Raw genomic sequence first — 20,982 nt, 5'->3', positions numbered from 1 at the left:
CACCACGCCAATGACAGCGGAAGTGCATCCCACCTCCGAACGTCCCTCCTCATCTGTTCTACCAACCGACCCAAATTCAGCTTATGCAGCTGCTCCCATTCCCACACTACCTGTATACACAAACACTAAAAGCTCCCCCCCCCCCACCACCTTGAACAGCATCTCCCCCAATCTCTTCTCCTGTCCCTTCGCCTGAATCACAAAGACCTCTCTTTCCCATATTCAATTTATACCGCGGAAACTGACTGAATTCCTCTAATATCCCCATAATCCCCCCCTCCAGCGGGTCTGAAATATATAGAAGTAAATCATCCGCATAGAGCGAGACCCTGTGCTCCACCCCCCCCCCCCCCTCCCCCACTGTACTATCCCCTGCCAGACACCTGGGGCGGGATTCTCCGACCCCCCCGCCGATGTTTAAGATGTATTTTGATAGACATGATTGGGCGGTGAATGGAGAGATACAGATCATTTGGGCAATAAGTAAGAAATGATTGGTCCAAATAAGGAATCTGGATCGGCGCAGGCTTGGTGGGCCAAAGGCCTGTTCTTGTGCTGCAATGTTCTTTGTTCTTTGAAAGGTTGTGGAGCTGGTGGAGATCACAGAGATAGGGAGGGGCCAGGCCTTGGAAGGTATTTGAAAACATGGATGGTAATTTTAAAATCGAGGCACTGCTTGATTGGGAGCCAACATAGGTTCACAAAGAAATGGTAGGTGAACGGTTCTTGGTGGGAGTAAAAACATGGCTGACCTTGAGTTTATGGGTAACAGAATGTGGGAGGACAATGTAGCGTGCCCTGGAATAGTCAAGTCTAAAGGTAACAAAAGCATGAATGAGGTTTTCAGCAGCAGATGAGCTGCGGCGGGAACAAAATCGGGTGATGTTATCGAGTGGAAAATGGTCGTTTTAGTGATAGCATGGATATGTGGTCTGAAGCTCATCCTGGACTGAACTAATTCTTACTTTTGCAATAAACTGGTAAATTGTTAAATAATGTAGGTGCGATAATTATATTTCAATCAGACTGTGCTATTCAAGAAATGATGGAAAGTGAAACTCCACTGCGTAAACAGGGATGAATCTTGTCAATAATTTAAATCATTTCCATATTGCCTTTTACCAGGAAGAAAGGCATCTTACCTCTTTGAAATTATCAAACGCTAATAAGATTATTTCATGTCCTCCCCTGACAAGACAAACAGCTGCCAACAGTTCCAAGACGAGAGCCTTTGTCCTACAATAGAAACAAACACGATCATTAACAAGGCTCGGATAAATAAGACTCTGGTTACACCAGTTTTTTTGTACTGGAGATACACTACACTGGAAACATTCATCTGTATATAACAATGATGCTTCTTTTTGGAATTGTTTAATTGAAAACTGTAAACCAAAGATTCAGCCTGCTTGATTCAGAAAGGACAATCTAAAGTTAACATTCAATACATCTCATAAAAACCAGATAACTATAAACACATTTCTAGCAACAAGATGCAATGGCAGCAGTTTTTGACAGCTCCTTCAGGCACTAAAAAGAACCTTAAAGGGGAATGATGGTGGGATCGTCAGCTGAAACGCTGGTTTATCTTGGTAAAGTCTTAATAAAGGAATTGAAGCCTGCGATATGAATGGCTGTCTGGAGAATCATTGCGGGGCTGAGTACCTGCTTACATTTCCTGTTAATGCTCCTTGATGAAGCCTCAAGGCTTTTTGGTTGATGGCATTTCATCAAACACCCTCTCCTAATAGAGACTAGCTAATTGAGAGGAATAATTTTTTTGTTGAAGATTTTGAGAGCTATTTAAAGGTACCATCACTTGCTGCCAAAGATTGGAGGGAGTCTTTGGAACATTTTGGAAAATTGGCGTTCTGGGACATTTTCTCAAGCCTTCACCAATACCCTTGTCAACATTAATTTCACAATTCTCTGGGACTTCAATAGAGTGAGTGCTGCGCTACTGAACAGCTTACAGAAAGCACCAAGAGAAAGGAATTACTTGGTTATGTGCATATAGCTAGGGGTTACCCTTGGTCTGCAGGGAAAATGGGAGTAAGGAATGCAGCTGGGCAGAGCAGCTGCAGAAAAGAGAAAGAAGGAGCGAGTATAGGGCCTCCTCCACAGGATCTTTAGTGCTACATCTGAGAAACTGTGCACCCACTCACCTTGGCCTCTGAAACGTTCCACTGTGCACCAACCAGCCCACTCCACATCTTCATGTGACAGCGGATGCATGGAGCCCATAGACCATATACACTGCAGGTGCCTGTTTTAGCAGCTCCAAAAATGTTAAAATGATGTGTATGTGGTTCTACTCAATTATGCACAAAAATTGTAACAATAATCACTGTACCTTTACAATACCGTTGCATTTTTCTGAAGCAATACTAAGTCACATTTGTTCGACAAGCCAGAAAGATGTCTTACCTTGGATTCTTATTGTTCAGACTCAGTGCAATTTCATTCACAGCATGTGGGTGTGACATGACCATGTTAAAACCATACTGCAATCAGAGAAAATAGGTTGCCATTCATGAATAACAGACCACTTTTATAAACCTCTGAGTCAATAACAAATATAATTTACAACTCCTAAAGGTGCTGTCCAAAAAATCTTAGAATATGACAGAAGTATTGAGAAATGCTCCCAGATCATGCACCATTATCCAGTGTCAAACAGTCTAGTGAGTTATTACAGGAAGGCAATGCATTCCATCTCACTGCAAATGAAAGCAAAACTGTGGGCATTGTGTTCCAAGAATCTGATCCTCAGAAGCCATGTTGGTTTTTGTTGTAAATCTCCAGCTCTGGCCACAAAGCAATAGCCATACGAGCAAATTGAGGCACAGCTTGTACAATGTTTGTCAGAACCGTGGGGTCCAATTGCAGGGAAAGTATGTTGGAAAAAAATGCCTTGCTCTCCAAGACATGAAAGAGCAATCGTGGATAAGGTTTCTGATAACAAATCACAAACTGATCACAATCCCTGCACACTGAATTAATGAACAAATATGTAGGACTTTCTGCCAGATGTAATGATGGAAAGATTATATTAATTTCCACAAAAGACATTCTTTCAGCTAAAATTATTGGTTATTCAAAATATTTCCTCTAAAAAGATTATTACATACTGCTCATGATTTTCTAACATTTTGAACATGTTCGGAAAGATGGAAAACTTCCAGTATTCTTACAGTGGCCAAACTCAACCTAAAACCAACAAACATCATTCTCAAGATTCTTTAGATTGGCCGAGATGGTAGCTACACCCTATACTTTTGATATCTAATTTCAGACTTTCACCACCCTTTGGTCGTCAGAGATGACTGTGCAGTGGAAAATCATCCAGCACATGCCCAAATATTTGAAGCAAATCAATGGGAAGATTGAATAAGTAAGGGAACTGAATGACAAACTGCAAGGAAACCGGTAGTAAATGGGATTTCAGCAGGGCCTGAAAAAAATCATCAGAAATCATTTCCTATGTCTGTCATTTTGTCTTCACACCTGCAGATTTACTGCAAAAAATCTAACACTATTTACAGCAGAATGAAATCTGTTAGGAAAAATAAAAATATTATGCTGGAAACCATGGAGCCGACAGTGACATTATGTCCAAAATCTAGATAGTGGCCTGTTTTACATGCTTTTAGGGGCTGGTTTAGCACACTGAGCTAAATAGCTGGCTTGTAATGCAGAACAAGGCAGCAGCGCGGGTTCAATTCCCCTACCGGCCTCCCCGAACAGGCGCGGGAATGTGGCAACTAGGGGCTTTTCACAGTAACTTCATTGAAGCCTACTTGTGACAATAAGCAATTTTCTATTTCTATTTCTGCTTTACATATTCTGAAAAGCTATTAAAATAGACAGGAGTTTTGGAACAAGGTAAAACTTGTACTGAGTACCTGATAGTTCATTATTGCACGCAAGCACATGATGCAGACATGAACGTCATCCTTTTTGCTCACTAATCTAGAATTCTTCAGTGTCCTTCTGCTTGGTAAAGTGTTAAACCTAAAGATGGATAATGTAAACATACTTAAAACAGGTTGCTGAAGTAATGAATATTATTGAAACCAATATAGACAAAAAAAACATAGCATCTACACACGGGACACTAAACTCAAATAAGTAAGGGTTGAAAATTTTATCACATGACATTATATTTTCAGAATTCAGACATAAAGAAGCTACATGACTTCATTATTATTATAGTTCTCCGTAAATTGTTCAGACGTATTCAAGGCATAATAAGATCAAGACAATGAGCGGAATTCTCCCATGGCTTCGCCGGCAGTGGGGGGAGAATTTGGCAGGAGTCCAAAAATTGGTTTTACACGCTGTCCCTATAGTCTCGCTATTGATTCCTAATCTAGTTTTATGACCTGGAGCCTTCCATCTATACAACAAAATTCAGTCACTTGCGAATCAATTAGAAGGGACAGTCTACGATAAACCATCCTTCCCTCTGATAAACATGGAATATGAGTGTCAGCGGTATGAAGAAACCTCTGGGATGGGATTCTCCGTTAGCTGACGGCAAAATCAGGAAAGGCTCTTACAGATTGACCTCATGCTTCATCCGATGCCGGTGCTTAAGTAGTTACATTGTATACCTTGTGTTGCCCTATTATGTATTTTCTTTTATTCCCTTTTCTTCCCATGTACTTAATGATCTGTTGAGCTGCTCGCAGAAAAATACTTTTCACTGACAATAAACAAATCCAATCCAATCCAAGGCGATTGGGCGGAGAATCGGTTCAGACGCTGGAATCGCAGGCATCGATTTGAAGCCAAAATGGCAATGCTCCAGCACTTCGCCGACGGTGTCAATGCATTCCGGAAAGCACGTACAGTAGTTACCATTTGTATATCATTAGTGAGCCCAACCTGGTACTCTCTGGGGCCTCCGCGATTCTCCACCTCCGATGGCCGAGTTCCCAACGGCACAGTTCACTTGTGCTTTTAAAAATCGTGATCATGGCGTGGTGGCTGCTGAGGGAGAGAGAGGGGACACAGACAGTGTCCAACATCGCCATAGTTTGCTGACAGTTATGCCACTGCCCAGCGGGCTTCTCCCAGGGCTGGGGGGAATAACGGGGGGTGGCCAGGAGGTGGGCTGTTGGGTCGAGGCGGGCGGGTGTAGAATACCATTGCCACAGCCAGCAAGGCAGCCACGCAGCTGCGCACACCGCTAACAGCCCGCTGTGAACTTAGGGCCACGGGTCGTGCCACAGGTTGTATAGGTTTCCCACCAGGGTATCCCCCTGGGTGCCATCTGCCCCAGCTGACCCATCAGCTGTATGGACACACTCCAGCACAACCAGTGCCATCTTTTTGGCTGGGATGAGTCTGTGTGGGGATTGTATTGTGTATGTGCAGTTTAGCTTGTCAGCCTACCGAGAAGCAATCGCGGACCCGGCGGATCCTGCACCATTTTTCATTGGAATCGATTGGGTTCCTCATGGCACCGGTGCTAGCCCCTCAACGATAGTGGAATCGGTCCAGGTGCGGCGTTAGTTTTTGTATCGTGAAAGTCCACGAATTCTGCCTTGACTTCACCCCTTAGTCTCAGAAATGGAGAATCCCCACCACCCCCTCTGATATTTCCCCTGCATTATTTTGCTACTTTTACTCTTGTGAAGGACATATAAAGGTAATAAGAGAATGACAATATACATGAATTAGAAGAACCAGAGAAGTATAAAATCATGTTTTAGCTAAAGTTTATTTGAGATTTGCTGTTTTGATTGATAAAAGATCCAATTATAAAATAACACAGACTTTGGAAGCAAATATCTTCATGATAGCAGCTGTAAAGCTGCATACCGTTCTCCATTACAAATCAAAAGAGACTAATAATTAGAAAAAATATCAAACATATTGAACCATTGACCACTGCTCCAACTCCCCCACCCGACAACAATATCAATCTGACCCTATTTCCAGTTCTATCCAGCTTTGACAGAGTCAACCAGACTCAAAACTTTAGCTCCCTTCTCTCTCCACAGATGTTCTCATACCTGCTGAGATTGTCCAATATTTTCTGATTTTGAACCACTGATTGAACTACTTTCTCTTCTTTCAATGCCTTAGCTCAAAGCACGTTATCAGTCAACTAATTACTTTTTGAAATGTGAGTTGAATTCCACTTGGGGACATGGGTCCCTGACACACCCTCCCATGCCTCTCCTCACCACATCCCAGCATAAAAGTCGGTTAGTCAGCTCACCCTATTAATTGGCTTGTGGCAGGCCTTTGAACTCCATCAAGAAAGAGGTCTCACCTCCAAGAGCTGTGAACCAATCAAATGGCTGGCAGCTACATGGTACCAACAGTGCCACCGGACATGGTGACACTGCAAGGGATCCCAGAAGGAAACGAGTTGTGACGGTGCCCAGGCTCTGAGGTAAGTCCAGGCTGGCAGGCCCTGGGAAGGGGCTGGAAGAAAGAAGCCTCCAATGGAAACAGGACACCTGAAAAGAAGGTTCATGCCCCTCTTACTTGGCGTCAGTCTGCAAGATGCTGGACACTTGGTGCCTGCCTCCTTCACTGTGGGTAAAACCCAGAAGCAGAAGGAAGAGGCATTGAAGTGGCCATTAATTGGGCGAGCAGGCTTCCTAATGCATCCCCAATCAAATTGTAGGGGCAAGTACCGTTGACATGGCACCCAATTTTACAGAGTTCCCCATTCTCCATTCAAACCCTGTGGGGGCTGTAAAATCCCAGTCGTGATCGCTGTTGTAACGCTGGGAAACGTGGCAACCAATTTAGGTACAGCAACATCGCATAAATGCAATAGGAATGGCCAGATAATCTGCTTTTTTATGTAGTGTTGGTTGAAGGGTAAACATTGGCCAGAACACTGGGAAAACTCCCCATCCCTTCTTCAAACAGTGCCGGGGGATGTTTTATATCCTGAGACAGTACACGGGGCCTCGGTTTAATATTGCAGTTGATAGATGATACTGAGGGACTACAGCACTGAAGGATCAACCTGTAATTATGTCCATAGTTTTAAAGTAAGAAGTCTTACAACACCAGGTTAAAGTCCAACAGGTTTGTTTCAAATCACTAGCTTTCGGAGCACTTCTCCTTCCAAAGCTGGTGATTTGAAACAAACCTGTTGGACTTTAACCTGGTGTTGCAAGACTTCTAACTGTTCACCCCAGTCCAACGCCGGCATCTCCACATCATGTTTTTAGAGTGGGACATGACCCAAGATCTTCTGACTCAGAGGTGAGAGCACTAGCAGCTGATAGGTACGGCTTCAAAAGTAAATTGTTTTTTGAGGCATCAATTAAGATGCTAAAAGCAAAGAGTTAAATAGGAGGTCAGAAATTGACCTCATTATTTATTCCCATATCTTTTGTGCAATGTGACAAATATTATACATTGGCTGTGAACTGTTCCCATTTCATTTTTAAATATAACTCTTTTAGAATTTACGTTTGATAAGGTGCCAAGCTGGCAGTGCCAGGGTGCCCAGGTGGCACCAGCAGTGTCAAGGTGCTACCCTGCCCAAAGGGCATGCACAAGAGAGCCTCCAATCCCTTGGGAGACCCCCACGAGTGCCATCTGATCCCCATTTGTGGCGACCAGTCCTGAACGGTGCTCACCTGAGGTCTCCGAGGCAAAGGAGATTGATCCCATGCCTCAGGTAACTCAAGAATCTGCACATTAAAGTGAGACTAGTTACCTCGCTCTAATATGCAGATTTTTAAAAAAGTGATCCCACCCACAATGGGCAGGATTCACATGACATCTCGCGAGATTGCGTTCGATTTCGCGAGGCGTTGCGAGCCTGGTAGATCCCGGGAGCGGGGTCCGAGCTTCTATCGGGCATGCTGCACCACGGCGAGCTGCCTTCCGGGTGCTGCGTGGCCATTAAATCGTGCCCCTTATAGACAAATGCTTAGATAGTGAATTAGACAAAAACTTCATTTCCCTCAGGATGTTCGCAGCTCCATTTCCTCTTACAGATTATAAATTTGAAAGCTCAGTTTTGTGGCGACTATAAAAGTTGTTTTAAAAAACTGTTAATGTTTTTCAGGTACGATGCACACCGCTGCATAGAGCATTAACTGTGGGAGCCACGGGCAGCACGGTGGCCTAGTGGTTAGCACAGCTGCCTCACGACGCTCAGGTCCCAGGTTCGATCCCGGCTCTGGGTTACTGTCCGTGTGGAGTTTGCACATTCTCCCCGTGTCTGCGTGGGTTTCGCCCCCACAACCCAAAAATGTGCAGAGTAGGTGGATTGGCCACACTAAATTGCCCCTTAATTGGAAAAAATGATTGGGTAATCTAAATTTATTAAAAAAATAAAAAATAAAAAAAAAACTGTGGGAGCCAAATATATTGGCTACTTGTACAATTATATTTGGTGCCCCACCAAGAAATACTGTATTTTTGTAGGAGACCGGGGAAGACAAGCTTGCACCGCTGTGCCTGTGTGTTTTAGGTGGGCATGTTTTAAATAAGTCATTCAATACAGGAAACAGGAGTGCAATGACTTAACTATGAAGTAAGCTGAGGCAGACTGAAGGAACGCTTCTGTGGTTTACTGCCATAATCCAAGTATGAGTCAATGCATTTTGGCTCATTGTGGTTCTTAAGTCTGACAATATCGCCTATATGATTCAAATCACTGCAGCAGTTTACACCATCATCTGGCTTTTCCAGTGATTTTGCAGTATTGCCATATGCTCTCAAACCTCCATTGCTTCCACAATTTTACTTAGTAAGAGTGGTAGTCTTAATCAAGATTTCATATTGCAATTTGCTCCCTGCTGTTTCACACATTTGACCAGTTTATAATGTCGGGCAGTTTCATGAAATAGGAAGAAAGAAAAGTCATGACGAGATTGCTCCCAAACTGCCAAAGACTGACTCACTCTTTTGCACAAGAGTGTTCACACCAATCCAATTTAGGATTGGTCCTTTGACTAGCACTGTGAATGGCTAAGTTAATACATTAAAAAGTGAGATGAAATATTTGAATACATTCTATAATAATTAATGCTTCTTGTTGAATTCACAAATTCACATTTAACTGTGGGTTTTAATACAGTACAGAAACAGGTTATTTGTCCATGCTAACATTCATACTCCACTTGAGTCTCATCTAATCCTATCAGCATAATGCTCTATTTCCTTCTCCTTTATATATATATCTAGCTTCCCCTTAAACACATCTACACTGTTCGCCTCGACCACTTCCTGTGTCAGTGAGCTCCACTTTTTATTACTCTTTACATAAAGTAGTTTCTTCTGAGTTCCTAATTTGATTGCGCGATTACTATTTTATACTGATGGCCTCTCTTTTGCTCCACCCCATTCTTTCTGCGTCAACCCTATCAAAGCCTTTCCTAATTTTAAAGCCTTCTATTTGGTCACCCCCTCCTCAGCTTTCTCTTTTCAAACTGAAATTTAGGTTGGATGCTAGAAGGACAGTAGCTAGGAGCCGGCTTCAAGCACTCATTCTGCTACATTCAGCGCATTGTCCTTGCAATAAGCCGATAAGACTCTCAAGAAGTGGGGAGCTTATGCATAGCCACAGGGACAAGGAATTCCGTCCATGTAATCGAATCCTAGCACAAATCAGAGCTTTCCAGGGAAGAGAGGAGAAAATTAGAAAGGACAAGAAAGTAAAGGTGCAGGATAAACATTTTCTTAAAAAATAATTAACAAGTTAAAGCAAGGGAAAAAAACATCCTATTTAACATTAATGCAAACAGTCAAACACTTTTCATTTACATACTTTGGTTGGCAAGGTGAAAGGAGAAAGAAAGCAGTATAAATTGTAAAACCAGGATGTATTTCTTGGACTGTCATCTTAACAATTGAGATCACAATTGCTCATCTGTTAGTGATGTCTGTGCTAGACAGGATCCTGGGATAACATTTTCTATTCATCTGAGAACAATAGCCCCATTTAGAATACATTTTAAGGATCATACTGCAGATTTTAACTGCAACCTAAAAACAAACTAATCCAGTGACTGGTGGATGAATAGAAACGGTTCCTTAGCTGATGTGATAAGCACGTGCTTGAGTTGGAGTTCTTAGCAAGCCTTGTGTTGCAGTCACGTTATATGCTAATCCATCACCGATCTGCCCAAAGTATATCACCGTTTATAATTAGCAATGATCTGTGATCCACTATAGGAATGTTTCTACTTGAACACAACCAGCTAAAGGCTCAAGCCCACTTAGTCTTCTCAGCAGACATCCCTTGACCTAGAACCTAGAAGAAGGATGGCTTTAGGAGAACTAATGTAAGAAGACGGTGACCAATATTTCTAACATTTATCTGAATTAGTAATGGAGATCCTCTGTGATTTTAAGTAGGTGATATTGCATCTTGAAATAAGAATACTCACAATGATTATTATTGTAAAATTTCTGAGTAGGATTTTGTTTTCTTTTGTTATCGATTACTCCATTTCATTTTGATGTTACAGCGCAGCTGTGCACTACTCTCCAGGGGTGGAAGGGTTCAACCCACAAAGCATATCAATGCCCCGCTTTCTTATAATGAGAACTGGTGTTTCTCAGAGAAATTCTTTCTCAATTTCCTCGGACTTCTTGGTCAGAAGTAGAAGGTTCAATCTTTAGGAGAAAACTTAAGTTCAGGATGGAAAAGTAGAGCTTGACCATCCAACCCACAAGGCACCTTTTGCCATCTGATGAAAGAACACGGTTGTCAGTAATGGTGCGGAATACCCAGGTGAGGAAAATATCTAAGAAAGGATTGGTTCTGGAGAGGAACAACTGAGGAAAATTACCTGAGGAAGGAGCAGTGCTCCGAAAGCTAGTGTTTGAAACAAACATGTTGGACTTTAACCTGGTGTTGTAAGACTTCTTACCGAGGAAAATAAAGGCAGACAGCACCATTTGAAAATATAAATGTTTGTTTTATTGGTGAAGCGTGCTCATATTCAGCTGCAAAGAATATGTACTAACATTTAAGTGGCAATATAGCACCTTGCAATGAACAGCATTAGTAAAAAGTGATAACCCTCATGAGGATTATGAGGGGTCACTCATTGATCTCCCTGTAGAGCTCGTGGAGTACAGGTTCCTACGGTAACAGAAGGAGGCCCATCCAGCTGGAACTCATTAACGAGCCTTTTAAATACCTTTCCAGATGCAGACTGGGAGTTCCTGCTAGGTTTGTATGTGAAAATAATTTTGGTTTAACCTTTATTGTCCTGTCTCCTGGATTACTACACTGGCGACAAGGAACAAGAACGGGATTCTGGACAGCCCTGATTAAAAGAAAAACACCTCCAGTAAGAAGTGTACGAGGAGAGTGCAGAAATGCCATTATTTGGGAAACCTGAGCCATATGATGTGGGTTTGGAGGATTGGACCCAGTACGCCAAAATAATGCACTATTTATTTTGTGTGAATGGCATAGAGGGCGACAACCGGTAGAAGGTAATCCTTTTGATAGCCCAGATATTCGGCATCATTAAGGGCATAATTTACCCAACAGCCTCGGACTAAAATCTTTTACTGAGCTGGTGGACTTGGTGGTAAACCACTTCGACTCAAGATCATCAGTTTTTCTCCAGCGCTACTGGTTCAATACAGCTGGAAGGCTCCCTGGAATGCCTGCAACATTGTTCCTGACCAGGCACAAGAAACTGGCCGAGCACTGTGAGTATGGGCCATCCCTGCAGGAGATGCTATGGGACTGCCTGGTATAATAATAATAATAATCTATATTGTCACAAGTAGGCCTACGTTAACACTGTAATGAAGTTGCTGCGAAAATTCTCTAGATTGTGGGATAAACAAAGTCACGACACAGAGAAAACTGCTTGCCGAATCCGCTCATGATCTTAAAAGAGCCATAGAACTGGTGCTGTCCCTGCAAAATGCCGCAAAAGAGGCCCAGGATTTCCAAGGTTGAGTGGACTGCAGCGTTCTTAGTGTCTAACGTCTTCCATATTCAGAAACCAGACTCTCCGAAGAAAGCACCTCTATGCCCCACCCTCCACCTGGCCACTACACAGCCACGGCGCACAAGGACATGGGCCAACGACAGCAAAACTCCAGGGCTGTTAGAGAAGCTTCCCAGGAGGGAAGGCTTCCCAGCAGAGCAGTCATGAGAGTGCTACACCTGCAGCTGAAAAATACACCCAAGGCAAGGCTGCCAGAATCATCAGTATGCATTTCGTCCAGGCCGGAAGCCAAAGCCATCTCAGGCCCGGGCCCTGCAAATCCACCAGCCCGAATAGGACAAGTTGATGCAGTTGACCTGCATCACCACGCCCAATGCTGCCCCTATTACAATTAAAATCCAGGTCAATGATCACCCATTTGAAATGGAAATGGACACCGGGGCAGTCGTCTCCATTATGGGGGAAGTAGACGTTCCAAGCCGGCATTACACCCCTGTGCCTGTGGGGCACCAGGGCCTGGTTGGTCGTGTACATGGGGGAGCCCTACAAATCGTAGGAATACCCGTGACCCCGGTCGCCCATGGGCAACAGATGGTCTAACTTCCCCTCATCGTCGTACAAGGACAAGGACCCAGTCAACTGACTGGCTGCAAAAAATCCAACTGGACTGGCAGTAGACCTTCAGAATACAAACCAGGGGTCTGTTTGAAGTCGTTGGGAAATATCCCGAGGTGCAAGATTAAAGGAGCATGGGCAAAGATCTACATGCACCAAGAGGCCCTGCCTAAATATTTCCGGGCAAAACTGGTTCTTTATGCCTTGATTACCAAGGTAGAGGTTGAACTTGGGTCTCCGGAGCACATTGGCATAATACACTCAGTACAGTTTGAGGAATGTGCTGCGCCTATGGTTCCATAAAACCCAACAAAACAGTCTGCCTTTGCGGAGACTATGAGTCCCCCGCCTTGACCAATTCCCCATTGAAGATCTCTACACTAAGCTGGCTGGAGGCCACCAATTTGCCAAGCTGGGTATGAACCATGCGCAACTCCAGCTGTAGCTCGATATGGCATCCAGGAAGTATGACACCAGCAACATCCATAAAGTGTTGTATGAAACACCTACCTGCTTTTTGGAGTCCCATGGCGTGGACCATTTTCCAACGTGTAATGGAAAATATCCTTCAAGGGCTCCCAAGGGTGGTAGTATACCTGGATGATGTGCTTATCACAGGAGCCACTGACAAGGAACACCTGGCAAACTTGGAGGAAGTCCTGCGACAATTCTCAGATGCAGGCATCCGCCTCAAGCAGGCGGGCGAGGTGACATACCTTGGTTACCGCGTCGATAAAGGCCTTGTAGAGGACAAAGTGAAGGCCTTAAAAGGGACGACTACTCCGTGAGACGCGACAGAATTGAAGTCAAGCCTAGGCCTCATCAATTATTATGGGAAATTCACCCGCAACTAGGCCATCTTACTGGTCGTGGCAGCACATAGAACATACAGTGCCGAAGGAGGCCATTCGGCCCATCGAGACTGCACCGACCCACTTAAGCCCTCACTTCCACCCTATCCCCGTAACCCAATAACCCCTCCTAACCTTTTTGGTCACTAAGGGCAATTTATCATGGCCAATCCACCGAACCTGCACGTCTTTGGACTGTGGGAGGAAACCGGAGCACCCGGAGGAAACCCACGCAGACACGGGGAGAACGTGCAGACTCCGCACAGTGACCCAGCATCGAACCTGGGACCCTGGTGCTGTGAAGCTACAGTGCTAACCACTGTGCTACCGTGCTGCCCAGGTGCGACAGGACGAAGCATTCACAAAAATGAAGCAACAGTTGCTGTCATCCAATATCTTAGCGCATTATAATCCCACAAGGCCACTGGTACCAACATGCAAACCCTCTCCCTATGGAGGAGGGGTGATCCTTTCCCATCGTTGGGATGATGGCACAGAGCAACCAATTGCATATACTTCACAAACCCTTGCAGATGCAGAGCCACGCTATGCAGAAATCGAAAAAGAACGTCTGATCATGTTATTCGGAGGGAAGAAATCCAAACCATAACTTGAAGGCCAACACTTTACGATAATCAAGGACCATAAACCCCTGTTGGGCCTTATTAAGGAAGACAAGGTGATCCCATCCGTTGTCTTGACTCAGATTCAACGCTGAGCACCATATGAATACTGATTTGGGCACCGTTCAAGAGCGCACAAGGCCACGTCTGACACACTGAATAGCCTATCGTTACCCACAAAATCACTGCACACCTTCCCACCTCCCCCAGCCCGAGAATGGACACCCTGCCTATATCCAGCAGGCAGATCCAGACATGGACCCAGAAAGACCTCACAATGACGAAACTGCACCACATGATCCTAAACGGCGGCATCCAAAGACACCCTATGGCCACAAAGGAGTTGGGTATGGAAACATGCGGACTTCACCAGGCCATTTATGGGGTCAATATTTTCGATCTTGGTCAACGTCCATTCTAATGGATGTACATACATCGGATGTCCTCCACTACTTCCACTTCTACTAGAGATAATCTCCGTCAATCAGTTAGCACTCATGGGATACCGGAGGTCCTCGTGTCTGACAATGAGACCACTTCATCAGTGGATAATTGCAGACATTCACTAAGTCCAATGGGATGAAGCACATTCGGACAGCACATATGAAATCATACTGTGATTAACTCCCTAGCATAAAAAGTAGAGGTTTTCTGTCATCAACCTACCGTAATGTCGAATGCCTGGAAGATCGGGCCAGGCTGTTACCAACAGGTGATGGCAGATTACTACCTCGATGTAAATCCTCAATAGACCGGCTCCAAGGTTTGGATTTATCCACTGCATTCTCCACATTATTTTCCACACTTTCAAAATCAAATCTAGAGGCAAGTTACACAAAATCAGATTTAAAAAGGCATCCATTAATCAAAAATAAGGGGCGGGATTCTCCGTCCCGTCCCCAGGATTCTCCGTCTCGCCAGCCGGCCAATGGGGTTTCCCATTGTGAGCAACCCCATGCCGTCGGGAAATCCCAAGGGCTGCCGATGCAACGAAGAATCCCGAGAGCAGAGAATCCAGCCCAAGGCCAAACATATCTGACGTTAACAAACAAGAGGTCATCAAATCAACATATCCCAAAATGCATATGCAGTGCAGCTATTGGAGTAGAAGGCAAGTGGCTAACTGGATAGAATTAACCTGGGCTTTACTCCCTGGGCTGGCAATCTATGCTACATAACAAATCTCAATATTATCTAAATAATATAACCAAGTGGATGGTAACAAAGTTCTGTTGCAGTGAAAAAAACTTACTTTCTCACCTCTTTAAGTAGTGCTCTTCAGCAAGTATTACGCAGACACAGACAAATTATATTCGTACTTAAGAAATGGTGAGGGGGCAAAAATCCACATGAAGCACATTATGAAAGTACTTTGTTGGACAGTTTTAAGCCAGTACTTTGAAGAACAGTAAAGCCAAATAAGTTGCAAGCTCCTCTATTCCTACCATATAGAATTTACAGTGCAGAAGGAGGTCATTCGGCCCATCGAGTCTGCACCGGCTCCTGGAAAGATTAGACATATATAGCCTTTAAAAGGAGACCTTTCCAGCTAATCTGAGATCACGGGGCAAAACAAAAGGTCTGAGGCAGTATTGATAATACAAAGGCCCAGATTTTACAGTCAGTGGTGGAGCAATGGCTCTTGCCACTGACCTCAAAATAAAAAGAGGCCCAGCAATCTCTGTGGCATGATTTTCCCCTTTTGTGGTAGCATTGTAAATCTGGCACCAAGTCAAGGGGATATCCTGGTGTGCAGCAGCACTGATGTCAGCAAGCGATCACACTGAAGTATTTTGTTGAATAAGTACACAGCAAACTAGGAAGTTAAAACCACTTATGGGGAAACGTTTCACATTTCTATAAATTACATTCCACCTGCAATATTCTTGGCTACTCACTATACTTGTTTACTTTAGCCGTTTCATGAATTAGAACATAGAACATAGAATTGTTCATCCTATTTTTTTTGCCCCCCCAAATTTTCAACCCCTGGGCAACAACCCCATTTGCCTAGTGGTTGCACCAGTCCTGGTTACAGTCTCAAATAAACACTAATAGATTTGTCAAACATGATTTTCTTTAGATATATCCGTGTTGACTCTGTTTAATCATATCATGATTTTCTAAATGCTCTGTGACCATGCCCTTATTAATAATCAAGCAGAGGGACCTGTTTGTAGATGGGAAGTTTGCGAGCCTAGGTGAGTTAGAGGAGAATTTCGGGCTCCCCCCAGGGAACATTTTTAGGTATATGCAGGTAAGGGCGTTTGCCAGGAGGCAGGTGGTGGGGTTCCCTCTGTTGCCCCCACGTGGGGTCCAGGACAGGGTGCTTTCGGGGGTGTGGGTTGGAGGGGGGAGGATTTCGGACATATACCAAGTGATGCAGGAGGTAGACGAGGCCTCGGTGGAGGAGCTGAAGGGGAAATGGGAAGAGGAGCTGGGTGAGGAGATTGAGGATGGGATGTGGGCGGATGCTCTGGAAAGAGTGAACTCCTCCTCTTCATGTGCGAGGCTTAGCCTCATACAGTTCAAGGTGCTACATAGGGCTCATATGACCGGGATGAGGATGAGTAGGTTCTTTGGGGGTGAAGACAGGTGTACTAGGTGCTCGGGGAGCCCAGCGAACCATGCCCATATGTTCTGGGCATGCCCAGCGCTGGGGGAATTTTGGAAGGGGGAAGTAAGCACGGTGTCGAGGGTGGTAGGATCCAGGGTCAAGCCAGGCTGGGGACTCGCAATATTTGGGGTTGCAGTGGAGCCGGGAGTGCAGGAGGGTTTTTTGTTTTTGTTTTTCTTAATTGTTAATATTTTTGTTTTTTGTTAATATTTTCTGTTATTGATATTTTGTGAAAATCTGAATAAAAATTATTTTAAAAAAAAAATAATCGAGCAATTTCCCGACTACTGATGTCAAGGAAACTGGCCCATAGCTGGCCATTTTGTCTCTCCATCCTTTCTTGAACAGCGGTATCACGTTTACTACTTTCCGATGCATGAGGCCTCCTCTGGAATCCAGGTAGTTCTGGAAGATCAAAACCAAATGCAACCACTATCTCTTTACTTACCACTTTTAAAACCCGAGGAATGTGGCCATTAGGTTGAGGAGATTTGTTGGCTTTTGGCCCTATTAATTTCCCTGGCACTATTTCTTTAATAATGGCAATTTTTTCAAGGTACAATTTTTTGAAGGCATTTTAAAGCGCGATCAACACCCTAAGAGTGGACGTTTTCAATAAGCCAACTTATTTCCAATTGGTACCAGTCTGGGATATGGTGTGGCATGTGCAGTGTGGAACCAGTAACAGCACTTCTGGATTTCTGCATTACTCTGCGCATGTGCGGACTCTAGAAATTGCTGTCAGTTTCAATGGCATAACGAAGGAAAATATTGACATTTCTCCATCATTATCACCGCAAAATCTGGACCAAATACTGGTGGCTGACACCTACATCTTTCTCTTGACATAAGGGTTCACTGTGTTCTGTAAAAGTATTTTCACTAAATTTCTAGTGCTTACTAATTCATGGAAAAATATCAAACAACCTTTGGAAGTTTGTGCCAACTACTTGAAAAATAACGAACAAGTGCTGTCTTGTGGCATTTCTTTTCACATTGAAGAAGAAAAGATAAAGACAAAAACTTTATTTTACTGGGATTTTTTCCAGTTCTGGATTGAAAGTCTTACATACTGTTTGCTGGTTAGTGATCAGAAAGGACACTTACGTAACTGCGTACTGTGCAAATGAAAGATACTCCACCAATATGTCTAGACCTTGGTTTTCTTCATTCAAAAACTCTCGCACCCAACTGTGAAAGAAGAAAATGCACAGAAGGACCACATTAGTACACTGTTAACAGCTTTAGAAAACCTACTGAAATAATCCAGATCAAAGTAGCTCACCTCAGCCAAGTCTTCCATAAAGGCAATGCAAACAAAATAAAAACCAAGACAGTTCATCACAGATACAGTATGATACATACAACACTTCATCTCTGATAGGGTCAAAACATCATAAAATAAATATCAAAGGTGAGGAACACATTCAGCAAGCACCTTCATTTTGAAAAAACACCCAAACTCCATAACCCCTTTCCATTCCAGGGGGGAGGGAGGGGGGGGGGGGGGGGGGGGGGGGGGGGGGGGGAGAGAGAGAGAATATGGTAGAGGGGGCAGAGAATCGAGCGGGAGACCCAAAACAGCTTTTATGCCAGCAAGGTTTCCCTGCTCGATTGTCCCCGCCCCTCACCAATGTTGGCCCCGACTTTAACATTTGGGATCCCTATTTACATCTAATTGACTATACACATCAGCTATTTACGCCTGATTGTTCCCCCCACATTGGACTGTCAACTCACTCTGCATGAGGGCAAGCTGGCATGAATCATGACAGGTCCCCCACAATATGTAACTGGTGAACAGAACCCATTGGAGGGCACAGTTGAGTACAGCTCACAGAAGGGAAGGGGTCTCGCCTGGGCAATGCTAGGGGGGATTTAATAGGGGACATCATGTTGGGGGTTCCGTGGTGGTGTGGAGGAGTGGGGGGGTTCCGTGGTGTGCATTCTTCTAGTTTTATGTTGTTTTCAAGAAGTTGTGTTATGTCATGGGGCCCACCCTTTCACCTATCTTTGCCCAAATTGTCAAAAAATATGGCGGGTAAAGCCAGCAAGCAGCCAATTGGGCTACACTGCACCTTTCCCACTCAAGCTGACACTTTGAAAAAAATCAAAAAATTTGAAACCTCCGATGAGTTCTGTTCACCAGTTACATGTTTCAAATTTCTGCTGCAGCAGGAGCAACATAGAACATAGAACAGTACAGCACAGAACAGGCCCTTCGGCCCTCGATGTTGTGCCGAGCAATGATCACCCTACTTAAACCCACGTAACCCAACAATCCCCCCATTAACCTTACACTACGGGCAATTTAGCATGGCCAATCCACCTAACCCGCACATCTTTGGACTGTGGGAGGAAACCGGAGCACCCGGAGGAAACCCACGCACACACGGGGAGGACGTGCAGACTCCACACAGACAGTGACCCAGCCGGGAATCGAACCTGGGACCCTGGAGCTGTGAAGCATTGATGCTAACCACCATGCTACCGTGAGGCCCCTTTAGATAAAAACACAGAAAAGTACAATGAACAGTGGTGTATACGACAAGAAGTGGTGCATGTAAATTCCACCTTAGTTACATAGATTATTATTAAAGTCAGCAAAAGAAATGAATTGCAACTAACAGGTTTTCCTGTCGAACAACCAGTTACTGAACCTAACTCCTAACAAGCAGGATATGAAATCTTCATCTCAAAGTTATAAACTGAAGAGGTCCGGGGGAGGAAGCTTTCTTTATGGTAACTCCCTCTGCCCCTTCCTTCATAAAACCTAAAACAGTAGAAAACAACACTCCCATTTGCTCCATTTCAGACCTGCAAGCATTTCAAGCCACTTTGAATGTAAGCTAGTCTTATCCACTGGGACTTTGGCAATCAAACTAATTTTATTCATAGTCCCTAAACAGATCTTAATTTGAACTGATTCTTTGCTGCCAATACCCAGGATGATTGTAGATCTGCATCCAGCGGGGGTTACAGCACAATTAAAATTTACTTACAGTCTATTAACAGCCACCAGTGTTAGCAAACATTCATCCACTTATCCACGGTGCTAAATAATTTTTCTTGTCGATCAAACACTTTACTCTTGGCGGTAGCAGTTTTAGTGCTACAAGATGAAATATAAGGACATGATTTTCTCCCATTTACAACACAAGGACGAATACCATGGGAAAAGAAGAATTCTACATCTGGCAATATTTGCCTATGTCAAATTCCAGCATGGTTAGGAGAGAGATTTAGTCTCAGACATAAAGGAAATTAGATTACAGAGAAAGATTTAGGTTTACTTTATTGCAATTTACAAGATGGCATTTGCATTACAACGAAATGTGCTGGTTTCATACATTGCTGATACTCCAATTAATAATAATAGTATTACGCACAATGCATGTCATACATTTTGGATATTTTGTTAAGATTTCTCTGGTAAGTTTACTAATTATGTAATTTATTTCAAATACTACTGTTGAAGCAGGACGCCTGTGCAGTGAATGACTGAAATGACAGATTCAGCCACAGAACAGCAGACTGCTTCTACAGTTCCCTCACATGTTGAACCTATGTTTGAACTGTTTTTAAGGGGAAGGAACTGAGTGGGACCCAAACCTTTTCACATGGGAACGGGAAAATAAATATCAAAAATCAAAGGATTGACCAGCACAGGCAGCTCTTTAGGTCAGAACAACACAGGTCTGGCAGCAGAGATCTGGCCAGCTTCGAGACCCCAGAATAATGTCTGATACATTGGCAAAAAAATATTTTATGATTGAGTGCGACATTCCACATTCACCCAGAGACCAAAGTTCACATGTTGAAGAGTATTCCCGGGCTTTTACTGAGAAGGAACCATCTAAATCAATGTATGCTTAAAACATCTGGAGGCACAGGCATGCTGCCTTCAGCAGAGGAGATTCAGTAAAGAGCATTTTCAACACAGTTTGAACTCCCAGGTGAGGGAGGAGACTGAGCGATCAGCCAGCATTTCCGGAAGTGGCAGCAGCAGAGAGGCTCGGCTGACTTCAGCAGCAGGGCCTCGTTAACATGTCGCTAACCAATTACCCAAACAAAAAGGCCAGGAAATTGGCAGGAAGCAGCTGCCCAGTCACTGAAGTGGGCATCAGGAGGATGCCACTGTGGGCCCAGACAAATGGTATAGGGCCTGTGCCTCCAGGACAAAGGCTGAAAGGGCAGGGCAGGCGACGATATCCCCCGCTCATGAGGGAACAAATTTATTTCTTCTGGAGCTGTCCACTGTTCCCAACAGATTTGGCCTGAGGGAGAAGTCACAACTGCTCCCCCTCTCGTGCTTCAGGTTAACATAGGAGATTGGACCTGAATGTTATTGGGGCCTGATCAAC

At 44.1% G+C, this 20,982-nt stretch overlaps 1 protein-coding gene across 13 annotated transcripts in view; it reads right to left on the bottom strand.

The window, feature by feature from the left end:
• LOC119961940 (formin-like protein 2) overlaps window positions 1-20,982 on the bottom strand; it is a 314,356-nt gene that overhangs the window by 79,827 nt on the left and 213,547 nt on the right. For all 13 annotated transcript variants that reach the window (XM_038789533.1, XM_038789532.1, XM_038789536.1 and 10 more), the window contains exons 5-9: window positions 17,726-17,809; window positions 14,668-14,820; window positions 3,906-4,014; window positions 2,428-2,504; window positions 1,143-1,236 (exon numbers count right to left, since the gene is read on the bottom strand). In XM_038789533.1, the coding sequence (XP_038645461.1) occupies window positions 1,143-1,236; window positions 2,428-2,504; window positions 3,906-4,014; window positions 14,668-14,820; window positions 17,726-17,809 (517 nt within the window). The remainder of the gene's footprint in view (window positions 1-1,142; window positions 1,237-2,427; window positions 2,505-3,905; window positions 4,015-14,667; window positions 14,821-17,725; window positions 17,810-20,982) is intronic.

This window comes from Scyliorhinus canicula, chromosome 2, assembly GCF_902713615.1.
Source record: "Scyliorhinus canicula chromosome 2, sScyCan1.1, whole genome shotgun sequence".
NCBI classification, from domain to species: Eukaryota; Metazoa; Chordata; class Chondrichthyes; order Carcharhiniformes; family Scyliorhinidae; genus Scyliorhinus; species Scyliorhinus canicula.
This window is presented reverse-complemented; position numbering and strand designations above follow the sequence as displayed.